Source organism: Gadus chalcogrammus, chromosome 20 (genome assembly GCF_026213295.1).
Source record: "Gadus chalcogrammus isolate NIFS_2021 chromosome 20, NIFS_Gcha_1.0, whole genome shotgun sequence".
NCBI classification, from domain to species: domain Eukaryota; kingdom Metazoa; phylum Chordata; class Actinopteri; order Gadiformes; family Gadidae; genus Gadus; species Gadus chalcogrammus.
This window is the reverse complement of record NC_079431.1, coordinates 22,097,050-22,112,468: the sequence shown is the minus strand read 5'-3', so window position 1 is coordinate 22,112,468 and position 15,419 is coordinate 22,097,050. Positions and strand designations below refer to the sequence as shown.

Sequence of the window (15,419 nt, the reverse complement as noted above, 5' to 3'; positions counted from 1 at the left end):
GGTGAGGATCAGCTGAACCATCGATCCAGCGGTTCTTGGGTTTGTGTCTTAACCATGTGCAAAGACCTGTTTTCATGCCCTTGAACAAGAGTTGAGTAAAGTGTCCATTCAGTCTGGCCTAGTTACCAGTGTCTTCAGGCTGCCCAAGGGGCCAGAGGCCTCATCACGGAGGGTCTAGTCATCCCGAGGGTCTAGCCATCACAGAGGGTCTAGAACACCCTTATAGCTATGCTGTTTATTGTTGAACTGCTGTCATCTAGACATGTAAAGTCTGTTGTTTTATGTAAAATAAAAAGCTAGCACAGTGCTGAAGCTGTTGGTTGTGAACAGATCACATGTGTCTCATGGGTGCTTCATGCCCAGACCTCCTCATTGGTCAAGCCTGTCTCTCTGACTTACACAGCCACGCACAGACAGACAGACAGACAGACAGACAGACAGACAGACAGACAGACAGACAGACAGACAGACAGACAGACAGACAGACAGACAGACAGACAGACAGACAGACAGACAGACAGACAGACAGACAGACAGACAGACAGACAGACAGACAGACAGACAGACAGACAGACAGACAGACAGACAGACAGACAGACAGACAGACAGACAGACAGGCGACCCGCGTCCTGTTTGATTATCAGGGCCGCATGCTGTCTTCAATACAGTACAGAGAGCAGAGAGAAACGTGTTAGCGGAACAGAGTTCATTAACAAACTATTTATTACATAAGAGAGAGAGAATGTTTGCAACTCTGCAATTAATTGATCTAAATCTACATTCAACACCCAGGAAATCTCACTGCCTAAACTCTCTGCTAGCAGAAATCCATCAGAGAAAACTCACTGTGATTGGTGCATACCGCTTGTGGGATTTGTGAGTTGTGTTTTTTGAATGATTAAGTCTGGGGGGAAATTTTACTTGCACACTGTGCTCATAAATAATTGTAATTGTTAGCCCATATCTATTTTTAGGGGCAAATGCTAGGGAAATACTCACACTGAACATGTTTTACATCATAACCAATACACTTGCATGTGTGTGTGTGTGTGTGTGTGTGTTTGTGTGTGTGTGTGTGTGTGCGTCTAAAGGAAATGTAATTACTAAATATGGTAGAAAATAATTCACACACACACACACACACACACGCACACACGCACACACGCAAACGCACGCACACACAGGGCTTTCACACCAAAAAGAACCAAGAGCCAGTTCCGGGCTGGTGCTAGGGCCAGTTCCAAACAGGTTCCAACCTTATCCCAGTTAAGAACCAGTTGGTTTCACACCGGCCAGAGCCAGCCATGGAGCCGGCGTGAGCAACGTCATGACGTCACTGCAAACGTCTCCACTTTCCCAGCAACCCTACCGCCCTGCCGGAACTGTACAATAAGAAGAAGAACCCTCGTGCCAGTTTCAAACACAACAATTTCGTCTTCGATTCAATCCGTGTATGGTTCGTTCTTTGAATATTCCGATTGAAAACAAAATCAGAAAAAACAATTAACAGAGTAGTTTTGGGGTTTTTCTGATTTGGTTTTAAAGCCGAAAAGGGCAAAAGGAATATACAAATAAACCGTATTTTTCAGTTTTTTAAATCAAAACGGGAAAACTGAATAATCCAGTTGCTTGTTTTGTTTGAGTGATATTTAGATAAAAACGCAATGAATGCCGGGAAAAGGGCACGCGGATTTAAAGGCCCACTATGCAACTTCTGGCATTTCTTTGCTGTTTTCTTGGTTTTGGCACGCACATTTATCTACACAGCACCCCTACAGCTTCTTAGTAGATATTTTACAACACTGTCGTAACAACTCGTTGACGACCCTTCCCCATGCACTTCTATGCGAGCCATGTGCATTTGTTTTCAAAGAAGCCGGCGAATGCGTGGAGCGATGTCCGAAGTAGATGTTCATAAAGTGTAGGCAAGGTTATAAATTTTTAAAATGGTGTATTTGTATTGCAATAAACATAAATCCATCCTTTTTTATAGTTGACGGGGAGAATTTATATCCTAGATTATAATTGTTTTATCTTAGGTTGAACAGAACAATCAGTGTAAGAGTGTTGGGCAACATAATAATCTAAATAAACAAGAACCTGGATTCGGGGATTCAGTTTGTGTCTGCAGGACGAGACAGACGAACAGCAAAACACCCATGGAAACAAAGGTGTTTATATGGTTGCTACCAAGCAAGCTAGAAACATACAGGGCTCACAACAAAACGGTCGAGAAAACAATTTTTACAGGGCTCACAACAAAATGGTTGAGCAAACACATTTGTACAGGGACTATCAATATCAAGAATACCACGAAGACAAAGTTCACCCAAGGGTACTTTCAATTTCAAAAGCAACACGGCCAAGTCGGCGTCTGATTTGCAGTCTTCTTTTTCTTTCAGTTCACGCTATTCCTGAAAAGCTTGCCCAACGTTTACTCGTGTCTGGCCTCTGTGTCGGTCAGTCTCCCTTTTCTCTTCTTCTGTTCCTCCGACATTGGCCTTCTCTGTCTCTTTTTAGTCGGCTGATCTATGATGAATGTAACAATCCCTTAGTTACTTGTGTTTATATCGAGCCGGTTCCGTGTTTGGGGGTCTGTGCCGTAAAGCAATTCGTTACTTCGCGAGACCCGAGACTCCCGCGAGAGTGGGCGGCGGGTCGCCGGCAGAAACATATTCCTTTTCTCCGCCAAGATGCGCAAGGGGGAGTCGAAACAACGAACAATCGAACAAAAATGTATAATAGAACCATCGCAATGACTCTTAGCCTGATATATTAAGGTAAATCAAGCCAAAAAAGTTGCATAGTTCCCCTTTCACTCGTGTCTGATCTCTTTTCTGGTCCATTCTTCTTTTGTTCCACCGACAGTCGCCTCTTGGGTCCCTTATCAGTCGATTGATCCATGATGAATGCAACAATTGCCTCGCAACTGGCTGATTTTATCTAGCCGGTGCCATGTTTGGGTGTGTGTCTGTGCCGTAAAGCATTTTCGAAACTACAATCTGACTACATTTTCGAGGCGCGATTGGATACTTCCGCTGCGTCACATCCGGATTGTGTCGGTCCGAACAGAGCAAGTTGCATGTGCGCTTTTTCCTTGGAGAGGTGACATGGGGCAATGACACACCCACCAAACGACCCAGAAATGGTTGCAGAACCATCAGAATAACTCTCAACCAGCATAATTAATGTCATTTTGGCTAAAATAGTTGCATAGTGGGCCTTTAAAGAAAATACATATAAAGACGTTTCAAACGTTCCATCGAGTCTCTCGCATTCTACAATGGCCAGCTTTATTGTTTTCCGTGGGAGCCGGCGACTTAAGCCCAGTTCAGACCAAGGATTCGCCTTGCAACGGCTTGCAACTCGCAACTCCTTGCGACGAGACGGGCTGCGACGTTCTAAAACTGGGCCGTTCACACTGGCTGCAACGCGCTGCGACGCTAGGTGGTTTCCCTAGCAACTGTGAACGCTCTGGCACAGCTGAGAGCCGCAACAGCATTATTTGCGTAGGTTAGGTAGATTAGTTATGTTTGCGATTAGTTAGGTTGGCAATTATTTTTATTTTGCTTGAGAGTAGGCTAGAGTTACTGTGTTTTTTCATTCTCCCGATATCGGATATTTCAATCGGATATTTCTATGCTGGAGTGGACAGTACGGTACCGGAACGGAGTAAGTACTAGTACCGTGACGTACAAGTTGTTCTGTGCTGTGATTGGCTGAAGAGAAATAGTTAAATCGTCGCGTTCTAAAACTGGACCTTGCGATTTGACATGTTCAATCTCTGGCGACTCCTTGCAACTCCTTGCGACTCCTTGCAACGACCTGTTCACACCGCCCCTGCGACGTTCTAAAATCGTCTCGTTGCAAGCCGTTGCAAGGTGAATCTTTGGTCTGAACTGTCATAACGTGAATCTTTGGTCTCACCGTCATAACGGAGCACTTCGGGGCACCAGATTGCTTTAGAGCGGTACTGATCGCGTCGTGTGTCTTTCCAGTGTCAAATAGTTCACGAATAAAATCACCATAAGGTTAAAGTGCGGCCATAACTAAGGCTAAATATAATTAGACAGTCTATTGCTGGTTTAGGTGGTTGGCTCTTTTTTCTTCGCTGCGTTCTGCCTTCTGGTGTAGCCTATAACTATAAATGTATCTATTTTTGTTTTTCTGTTTCGGGTTTAAAAAACCAACACACAAAACACACAAACACAAATAAAATGCCGATTATTTGTTTATTCCTTTTGCCCTTTTTCCGATTCAAAACCAAATCAGAAAAAAACAAAAAACGACTCTGTTTTAAATCGGAATATTCAAAGAACGAACCATACACGGATTCAATCCATTGTTTACTTCAGTGTTTTAAAAATGCCGGTCTTCGTTGGTGTTCCTGTTTATGAAGGTACGGATAACCCCGCCCCCTGCCCCCGGCGTAAAAGCGGTTCTAGTTCTAGCCCAGCTCAAAAGTGGGGCTGGAGTTGAATCGGTGAAAACACTGGCCCTAGCTCCGAACTGGCCCGGAACCGGCTCAGATTTTGCGGCGGTGTGAAAGGTCCAACACACACACACACACACACACACACACACACACACACACACACACACACACACACACACACACACACACACACACACACACACACACACATTCATCAGTGCACAGCTGCAGGAACTCCCCTGCAACGCCTGCTCTATTATTCAAACTGTCTCTATAGCCTCCTTCACCAGCTTCATTGAGCCCAAGGTGTGTGTGTGTGTGTGTGTGTGTGTGTGTGTGTGTGTGTGTGTGTGTGTGTGTGTGTGTGTGTGTGTGTGTGTGTGTTTCGCTTGAGGGTGGGGTTAGATATTAGCGTAGTAGTGTGGAGGTTTGGTTCAGAGTCCTAATTCGTTTCCACCACTTAATTAAAAGTGATACCACCGTCTGATTGGAACTGCTGATGGATGGATACCAGGTGCGTGTGTGTGTCTCTGTCTCTCTACATTACCTTTTCATCACATCCTCCTTTAGTCCTCCCCTGCCTTGCTATACTTTACTCGCCCCTTCCTGCGTTTCCACCTCTGAGCACTAACCCCACTCCTCGACCCCATCTTCCCTGCCCCCCTAACGGCGGACTCTTTTCAGAGCCAGCCCACTCCCAAGCCCAAGCTGTCCCTCTCTCGACCTCCCAGTCTTCCTCCGTCAGACCCTCTCTGCTGTCACTCACTGCCTTCCCGCCTTTCCGGGGGGTTAGGGTTAGGGCGGGAACTGTGTGTCATCTCAATGCTACTTCATGTGGATTAATGTCATTCAGTGTGGGCCAGAACAGATGAATGGGATCTCAGACAAGCCCCCCACCTCCTCCCGCATGCACACACAGACGCACGCACACAGACGCACACAAATGCACACACAGACGCACACAAACGCACACACAGTTTGACTTGCTCAATCAGTACTTCCATTATGTGTGGCTAGACTAGGAGACTTCCTGGATCAGTACATCTTCAACATGACCGCAGCTCAGCGATATAGCAGTTTTACACTGGACACTTTTCACCATCATCCTATAGTCACCTTAATCACCTGGCGTGGCTGAACACAGATTAAACACCATGCTGATAATAAATCACGCTATTAAGGTTGTTTAATGACTCCGGATGTGGAGTAATTTTCCCTTAGTCCTTGGCCTCCTCTTTATTGAGAATGACTCCTCTGTCCATTATTTTGGTTTCATGGCCCTGGATGAATACTCGTTGGCATTCAGCCAATGAGGATCGAGTATCGTTTAACAACAACCGGGTGTGGATTAACTTTAGCTCACCGCAGGGCTGTAACATATTCATATTATAACTGTGCGGATAGTTTCACCATCGCTCTCAACGATAATAAGATTAATATGATTTGAAATGTGTATACATCTGACATATTTATTCAGATTGGGAAATCTCACTTCTAGAAAAGGTTTGTGTTGGCATGACATTAGTAAGATCTTCTCAATTTTCTGAAGTAACGAAGTAACATCTGCAATCCATATGTTATGGCCATTCTACCAGTTCTTTTGGCCATGAGGCTGATGCGGAGTTCTCCCGACACACATTCTGAAGAAGCACGCACGGCGAGTAGAATTCTTGTTGAGAGTTTATTCTAACAGTCCGGTTGACTTTCCAGCAGTTCAAAATAAAGGATTACAAATACGGTTTACTAAACAATATGAAAGTATTTGAGTATGCTAATGCGTATGCGTATGGGTATGCGTATGCGGTCGGAAAACTGTTCCTTTTCCACCATCTAACCTGATACAGTCCCCGTCATTGGGCCAATTAAGCTCTGCACAGAAGCACGTTGAGAGGGAGTGGCTTGGGGATTACGGTAACACAGGTGAGTCCTAGGTGAATAACAAAATATAGTACTATTAAGTACATTGATTCATGCGTATCTTAACTGAAATCATTTCTCATAAACTTAATAACAAAGAATTATATCTTAACTAATAATGTCAAGACAAAATGCAGAAAACCTAATTATGGCTTCTACACTATCCCCTAATTGTTAATGCTACAGCAAGACAATTACTAATAATATTTACACAATGGAGCTATAATGCATAATCAAACTTAAGTTATCTGATGCTACTTCAAACGTCAGTCATCAATAATCATCCATTTAAAGATGTCAATACATTTTTTTTTTTTCTTTACAATCGGTGATCCCAAGAATCCCCCCAAAGTCAATGGAGGATGTTTTGTACAGTGCACAGAGACTGATGGACAGCAAACCTCCATGGGTGCAATTGTAGTGCAAGTATGAATAGTCCATGTATGTGCAGATCAAGGAATGTAATTGTGGTGCGTAAATGAGAAGTCCATGAATGCACATGTATGTACTGGTGTATGGGCATGCAAATCCAAGTATGTATGTTTGTCAGTATATGAAAGTGGCAAATTGAAGACTTGAGCCTGGCCTTGCCAGACTTAAAGGGGTAGTTCGGAATTTTGGACATAGGGCCTGATTCCGAAGTGAGCATTGGTATTCTACATCACTGGAGACAGTTTTCAACACATTTCATTCAGTCCTTCTAGTTGCAGAGTTCGCTCGTGCTAGGCTAGCGCAAGTCAACGGGCAATGCTAGCCTGCTATTAAAAACAGTCTTACCCACTCCACAGTACACCCGAGGTAAATCAATTATAACGACAGACTATACATCTAAATGTCTGTTTATAGAATAATGTTAGAAATAAAACCAACCTTGCATTGCATTGCATTTTGAGGGAATTGCGGGGTCTCAGCAGCAGTGTTTATATTCCTGTACGTAGGCTACGGCAGCGGCGGACTGATACCTAGGTTACCTGCCGCTGTCATTGCTACAAACGCAGAGTACAGTGAACGAAGGAATTCTACAAGCGTATTAAATTAACAAGATATGGCCACGTTTGGAGGAGTTAGCGATGCATCTGCTTTTGAAGACGATTATGAGGAATTTGTTGTATCCAACGAACCGTACATGTACGAGCCGGTGTTTTGATGTCAAAGCCAGCAGCAACAAGCCACAGTTGAGTCCTTTCTGGATCTCGCACTGGAAATTGGTGGAAACTTTGTGGTGCCCATTTGTACCGTTTATTTCTACAATTTCTAAAAGCACACTGAACCATCATGTTGCCTAGTCGTTCAATTGCGCTTCTGTCCCACGCTTCTCTGTTTACGTTCTTCTGTCGTGATTCGGTTACAAACCTAACCAGCGCATAGTAGAATTCCGCTTCTGCTGAGAAAGTAGTCCCTCGATGATTCATGCGATGCAAGGTTAGTTTTATTTCTAACATTATTCTATCAACACAGACATTTCAATCTATAGTCTGGCGTTATAATTGATTTACCTCGGGTGTACTGTGGAGTGGGTAAGACTGTTTTTAATAGCAGGCTAGCATTGCCCGTTGACTTGCGCTAGCCTAGCACGAGCGAACTCTGCAACTAGAAGGACTGAATGAAATGTGTTGAAAACTGTCTCCAGTGATATAGAATACCAATGCTCACTTCGGAATCAGGCCCTATGTCCAAAATTCCGAACTACCCCTTTAAGCTGAGTTTTCAGCTTCGAGGACCAAGCAAAGCTTGTCGATGGGCCTTTGTAGAGTGTTGGTTTTGGTCTTCACCAGGACACTGCGAACAAGACCTTCATGCCCCGGTAGGGTCTTCATCACCCGACCCAAGGGCCAGGAGTTCCTTGGAGCTGTTGGGTCCACTATGACTACGATGTCATTCTCCTTGAAATTTATTTTGATGTGGGCCCACTTTTGTCGCTGCGTTTCATGTTAACTGGCATTCAGGCATTATTCAGACCCTGGTCTCTGATTGACATGGTTGACTGTATTTAGGTGACGTCCTGGGGGGAAACAGACTAGTTAGCGGGTGTCTCTTTAGAGATGGAGTCAGACCACATATTTTACCCTTCGGATTGTGTGTGTTTTCAGGTTTTGGATGGAATCAATTATGAATCAACAGCCTTATATTTCTATGATGGAATTAGCAGAATGATCTACTCTGAAGGGTCCTTCACCTCGTTGTGGATCACCTCTAACCTAATTAAGGGTGCACTCACACTAGGTCATCTTGCCGTGGCCGTTGGCCGTCGCAACTGTGGCCTGGCCATGGTAGGCTCTTGTACATACGTCATCACGTCGTAAGTAACACGTCATCACCAAGCGTCCGTTGCATGGACCATAAGACCATAATAAAGTCTGCCGCCAGTCAGAGTTCTAACAACAATGGACAACAACACAGAGAACACAGTTCGCACTTTGCTGAGTCTGTTGCTTATTTGGATATATGTTTACCGTTTAATGGGAAAGAAGGCTCGTCGCCTTTATTATGTCCGTGGTCGTCGCATGGACTATACGTCATCCAGCTCAGGTTGCGTAGCCGTGTGTGTGCGCGTGTCGGCTCATTAGCATCGGTACCGTAGCGGCCCGTACCGTAGCAGCACACCTCTCCCAAATGGCCAAATTGGCCTGGCCTGGCAAGACTGGCCACACTCACACTGGCAGATTTGAGCACGGTTAGGTGTGAAAACGGCCACGGCCACGGCCAGATGGCCTAGTGTGGGCACCCTAAAGCTCCTTATAAATACATGAAGTGTACAGCTTGTTTGCAGTGTAGTTCATCAGCTAGCAAGCAAGTCTTTACCCCAATTCCCCTGCCCTGGGGGTGGTCCTATGTTCTACAGCAACAGCATTATCATAACATACAATCAGTACTGCCTATGCATCTTTGTATGAAGCCTAATTATGCAGCTTTTTATTCAAATGGTTTGCCTTTAGGCCGATGAGTGTGTGTGTGTGTGTGTGTGTGTGTGTGTGTGTGTGTGTGTGTGTGTGTGTGTGTGTGTGTGTGTGTGTGTGTGTGTGTGTGTGTGTGTGTGTGTGTGTGTGTGTGTGTGTGCGCGCGCGCGCGCGTATTAAGAGAGAGAGTGCAGAAGGAGATAGGAGGCTTGGCGCTGTAGCTTAGCTAGCTCTGACACCCTAATCCAGGCAGTGTGTGTTTTTGTCTGGGGGGGAGACTTATTTCTCTGGTGCAAGATGCTAATTAGATGAAGTTCTAGAGCTACCCTTGTACCTAGCAGCCTGGTTAGCCCAACGGACTGTGTGTGTGTGTATGTGTGTGTGTGTGTGCGATAATCTGGATATCTCCCTCTCTCTCTTTCTCTTCCTTTCTATTTCTGTTTGCTTGTCTCTCCCTCTCCCTCTCTCTCTTTCTCTCTCAATCTCTGTTCGTTTGTTTCTCTCTCTCTCTTCAGCTCCATCGGTCCCTCTCTATCTCTTCCTTGTGAAATAACAATAAAAGCCCTGAAAGGAGATTTATTCAGCAGGGATTGTTCAGGACCGTTCCATCCCGGAAATAAGCCCTGTGGCTTCGGTTCTTGGCACGCAACGCGTTTGCATCACTTGGTTGATTATAAGAAATAGAAAAAAAAAAATATTTTGACCGCCACACCTTCTCTCAATGGCTCTATGCACACACACGAGTGCAGACACACACACACACACACACACACACACACACACACACACACACACACACACACACACACACACACACACACAAACACACACACACACACAGGCGCAACACACACAATCACACACACATCCAGGAGGAGGGTCAAATCCCAGGGGAAGGTTGTGTGTTTTGACGGGTAGATCTGGGGTGAGCGGGGAATTAGTGGAAGTGCAGAGAGAGGAGGAAGAGGAAGCCTGATGGGAGGAAGAGGATGGCATTTCAGGAGAGCTCCTGAAGACCGGACCAGACCTCACGCAGGTTCTCTCTCGCTCGCCAACCACAAACAGTGAACGCGTGGAACAGGCATAGACTATTTATATTATTACTTACTCTAAAAACACTTCTATATGTGCTGTTTTATCGACACGTTAATGTCAGATCCAGCAGTCCAGCATTCAGTAGCACAACTTCTGGGTGGGGGAAGAGATATGCAATTTGTAAGAGAAAAAAATTCAGGAGGGGAGATTATCCATGTATTGCTGCAGTACAGTCTTCATGGTGATGATTTTTTTACTAGGGCAACGTGAAATAGTGAAACACCCCATTCACCCTGATTCAGCCTGTCTGCTACCAGATTATTTGGCTGAAGTCTGATGAGAATCTCGTGAGAATACTGGCAGGATATGGTAACTAGTCTTTCTGTCCATCCCTCTCAATCTCTCTGTCTCTGTCTCTCTCCCCCTCCTCCTCCCTCCTGATTTTGTTTGTTGCCCCAGCATGCTGAGCCTTGTGTGTACAGTGCTGCATTGTGTTAGCCTGACGTGGTCGGGACGACTCACACCTGACAACACTGCATATTTCACAGCCATGACCAGAGGTGGGTAGGAACGTGTGTGTGAAAAAGTGTGTGTGTGTTGTGAAAAAGTGTGTGTGTGTGTGTGTGTGTGTGTGTGTGTGTGTGTGTGTGTGTGTGTGTGTGTGTGTGTGTGTGTGTGTGTGTGTGTGTGTGTGTGTGTGTGTGTGTGTGTGTGTGTGTGTCACTCTGTTCGAGCCTGCATGAGAGTTCAATGTTGTCATTAGCTGTAACGTCTTTCCGACCAATCGCAGTTCAAGGCCGACCTGGGCTGTACCACTTCGGGAGGGGGTGCAGTTACTCCCCTCTAGACAAAACCGAATTGGTTGCGACGTTGACCCGGCGCCCCCCGAAACGTTAACGGGCCACAGGGAATTCCATGCTTAAAGCACCCAGGCTACTATGCGGCTACTATTTTGCAAAGATTTAATTTGTTATTGTTTTAGTTCAAGGGTTATACATTTTATTTTTAAAGACCTTATTTATTTTATTTAAAAGGATGTTATTTAGATTATCTTTATTTGAACATTGCTGTTTTATATTTTGTTGGTGTCTATTTACCGTTTGTGTTGCTCTGTCTATTTAAAAAATAAATCGGAGAAACTCAGTACTTTTACTCTTGAGTACTTGAGTAGTCTTTTCACTGCATACTTTTTTACTCTTACTTGAGTAATTATTTTTACGAGTACTTTTACTTCTACTTGAGTAATTATAATCTTAAAGTAACAGTACTTTTACTTGAGTAAATTTTTTAGCTACTCTGCCCACCACTGGCCATGACTCAGAGACAGGATTGTGAACAGCGTCACCTGCCACGCACACACGCACATGCTCACACACACACACGCTGTGCACCAGCGATGTGACCAGCAGCACACACCTTAGCTGTGTTCGAAATCGTTCCCTATACACTCGTTCCCTATTCCCTATATAGTGTATATGATTTAGTGCACTATATAGGGAATAGGGAACGAGAATTCGGACACTACGCTGAACATTTCTAAACGTCATTTGCGTCAGTAAATGCGCCGGGTATTTTTGTGACGCAGACAGATGCGCCCACATCATGTAAACATACCAGGCACTCACGAGGAAAGCTGGAGGTTGTATTGATGTTGAATGTTAAATATTCTATGTTAAATCCCAAATAAATTGTTGACATTTCTAAACGAAAGCCGGAGACTCCATCATTAAATGTATTCGTTTTCGCGGTTATTCAGCTTCTTCTTCTCCTCCGGAAAAACACAGCCGCATTGCATTGTGGTATACGGGAGTAACATAGGGAACATCGTATGTACCCTATTTTAAGTCCACTATATAGTGCCCTATATAGTGGACCACTGAGATTTCGAACACCCTACAAAATGGCGTGCACCCTATTTAGTGCACTACATCCATGATAGGGAACGATTTCGAACACAGCTCTTGTTGTCCTGTAGTGAGATAGTTCAGCCGTTGTGTTCCAGTGGGATGTTTGCTATGGTTAACGTCTAGGAGCGGCTTCTAAAATGCTGTCTCGTTGTAACATCCTGCCAGGGTGGAGCACTGTCTATATATCCGTGGTTCCTAGCAATAGAGGATACAATACATATATATATATATTATATATATATATATATATATATATATTTATTTATTTATTTTTGGGGTTATGGAATGTACACAGGAGAAAACAAATCACAGTGTAATGGTATGTTTGTGCTGCCAGCATCACTACAGGTGTGGAGCGACAGGAACAGGAGTGAAAGGAGCAGAAAAGGTCTCATGCTAGTGCGTTACATGCTAGGGTGCATTCACAAGCTGGGCGACGAGCACAGTCCCATGAGATCCTACCCAATCAATTAGCTCCAGTTGGTTCCAAACATACTTATTGACCACCCCTAGGCCCAGACACAATTACACACATACACAGTGACAGACACAGACAGACAGACACACAGACACATTCAAAGACAGAGACACAGGCAGAGAAAAAGACAGAGACACACACAGACACATACAGACATGATTGGCTCTGTTTATGTATTGCACATCAATTAGCTTCCCACTCCCACAGTAAATGGAGTGTTGTCATTATATTTTAATTACACTTAACCCAAAATACAGTCAAACGTGACCTTTGAGTCCCTCCACTTCCAGTGGCTTTCCTCTTTTGTGGCTATCTTGGGGTTTAAAGGTTGCATTATTTTTCTAGTTCTAGTTCTATCTAGCTTTGTTAACAATATGGACATGGAACATAGTATTTGATCCACAGAAGCTTAAGTGTAGGTTTAGTTCAGGGAGGGGATAAGGCTTGTAGCCGCAAGGTGAACTGCAAACATTGGGGTTGAACCCAGTTGAACCGTCTGGCTGGAAGTGCAACAACCCGACACTCAATTATCCAGAATCCTCTCAGTCAGGTAATTAAGTCCAGTCAAGTCTTCTGACTTTGTCTTTTGACTTTACGCCATTCAATCTCTTTCACTCATATAGTTACGACTGCTCATGTTGCTGGAGGCGGGGTTTGTAAGCGCATGATTGGCTTACAGCCAACCAAAACTCAGACAGCACGAGGAGCCTTTCAGGGGGAGAGACAAGCTTATTATCCTGCCTGTCTGGACACCAGCATTCTCAGCAAATCGTCTGTAAAGGTTGCAAATCAACACAGTGTGGTCCTGTTCATCATGATAGCATTAATCAGTACGTCATGTAGTTAAATACAAGTCGGGAAGGAAGCAAGAGGTTGATCCACCCAGCGGTGCTGACTGGCCACAGACCAGTCACCACACTGCCGCTCCCTCACACTCACACAAGCCCTGGTCGGCACATCCATAAGTTTGGAGACTTTCTGAAGACCCAGGCTTTCTAAGACACAGGATAAACAGCAGCCCGGCAGAGAGGAGCAAGAGACAAAGGGAGGCTTTCAAGGAGGAGCCGCCACTCAAACAGCTCTTCCCCAGGCGACCCCTGACAGGCCACCTTCTCTGTTCAAACACAAGCAAGCTGCCAGCAACAGAGAGGATGCATTTCAAGTTCAACCTGCCTTTAACTGCAACATGGATCATTGTATTGCACTTCTTAAATAACCCCTTTACCGAAGTGCGTGTATGTTTGTTTGCATGTTTGTGTGTGTGTTTGTGTGTGTGTCTGGTGGGGGTGGAGTGTGTGTCTGTGATGTGTATACGTGTGTGTATGCCTGTAATTGCGTGTATGTTTGCGCACGTGCATGTTGGTGTCCCTGACTTTATGTCTGTCTGTCAACATAGAAGTTGATGGTTAAGTGTCAAATAATCTATTTGTGTTTGAGTCTTCAATTATTTGAATTCTTCAGATATGCCCCATATAGGACGATGTGTCAATCTTAAGCCGAATTAAAGCAGTTATTTGAGGTGAGGTGTCGACACTTCTAGACCTGGTCCCACCGACGGCCTCTTCACTCTGTGGTCCGAAGCCTGTCCTTATGAAGAAGCAGTCAGCACTGTCTCGGCCTGTGGTGTCCTGGAGAAGCCTCCATTCGCCAGAGACTAGCAAGCTTTTAAATGTTCCCCTCCTCCAGCTGATTTTATCGTTAAACTATGGAGCAGGAGATTCACCACATTTTCTTTCTTTGCAGTGTGTGTGTGTGTGTGTGTCTATGTGTGTGTGTGTGTGTGTGTGTGTGTGTGTCTGTTTATGTGTCTCTGTATGTTTGTGTGTGTGTGTGTGTGTGTGTGTGTGTGTGTGTGAGAGTGTGTTTGTGCTTGCTCAGTATTGTAAGCCAGGTGGTCAGTAGCTTGTCATGTGATATGCACTACCCTGTTCTAGTGGTACCCTGCGGTGCCAGTGCATATGGATTGGCAGTGTGAGGTGGAGCACGTGCACAGACACACACATATGTACACACGCACGTACACACACACTCAAAACGACACAGCCGCACAGCTAATGAGTCATCCTCCACTCTCTCACTCAGTCACTCTTCTGTGTCTCTCTCCCCCCTCTCTCCTTCTCTCTCTCCTTCTCTCTCTCTCTCTCTCTCTCTCTCTCTCTCTCTCTCTCTCTCTCTCTCTCTCTCTCTCTCTCTCTCTCTCTCTCTCTCTCTCTCTCTTCTCTCTCTCTCTCTCTCTCTGTGTGTGTGTTCAGGGGACATAACTCAGAAAGGCTATGAGAAGAAGAGGGGGAAGCTGCTGGCGCCGTACATCCCACAGATACAAGGTAAGACCATTGTCGGCCATTCATGTGCCAAACTTCTCCTCCAGTGCCTCTGGAGGGCATTCTGCTGCTGTGTATAGCTTAGCATTAGCAACCGGCTCGCATTGCCTTTAGCATGTCCTTGTGGGAGCGAAACTCAGGCTGACTCCCATGGAGGATTTCAGGCTTGTGTAAGGGTTTAGGATTAAAAGATCAAACTATAACTATAATAAAACTATTGAAATGGAAGATTCATGTGAAATGCTAGATGCTTTATGTCACATATTGCTTCATTGCGAGAGCAAGATGTGAGCCTGGGATGGGGTCTTTCTCGTCATTTCTTGTCATTCATCTCAACAGTTCATCTGTTTTAACCGGACCGTGTGTCACAGCTTTGCTGGCTCATTTAGACTGCAGGGCCGTAATTGTACATGTGGGGCAATGAGTCGA

At 44.9% G+C, this 15,419-nt stretch overlaps 1 protein-coding gene across 5 annotated transcripts in view; it reads left to right on the top strand.

Annotated features, from left to right (window-relative positions):
• The window catches only part of dip2a (disco-interacting protein 2 homolog A), a 204,777-nt gene that overhangs the window by 72,446 nt on the left and 116,912 nt on the right, over positions 1–15,419 (top strand). For 4 of the 5 annotated variants that reach the window (XM_056580043.1, XM_056580042.1, XM_056580040.1 and 1 more), the window contains exon 2: positions 14,922–14,993. In XM_056580043.1, coding sequence (XP_056436018.1) covers positions 14,922–14,993 — 72 coding nt within the window. Of the gene's footprint in view, positions 1–10,743; positions 10,845–14,921; positions 14,994–15,419 lie in introns of all 5 variants that reach the window. The other variant, XM_056580041.1, reaches the window with a different exon arrangement.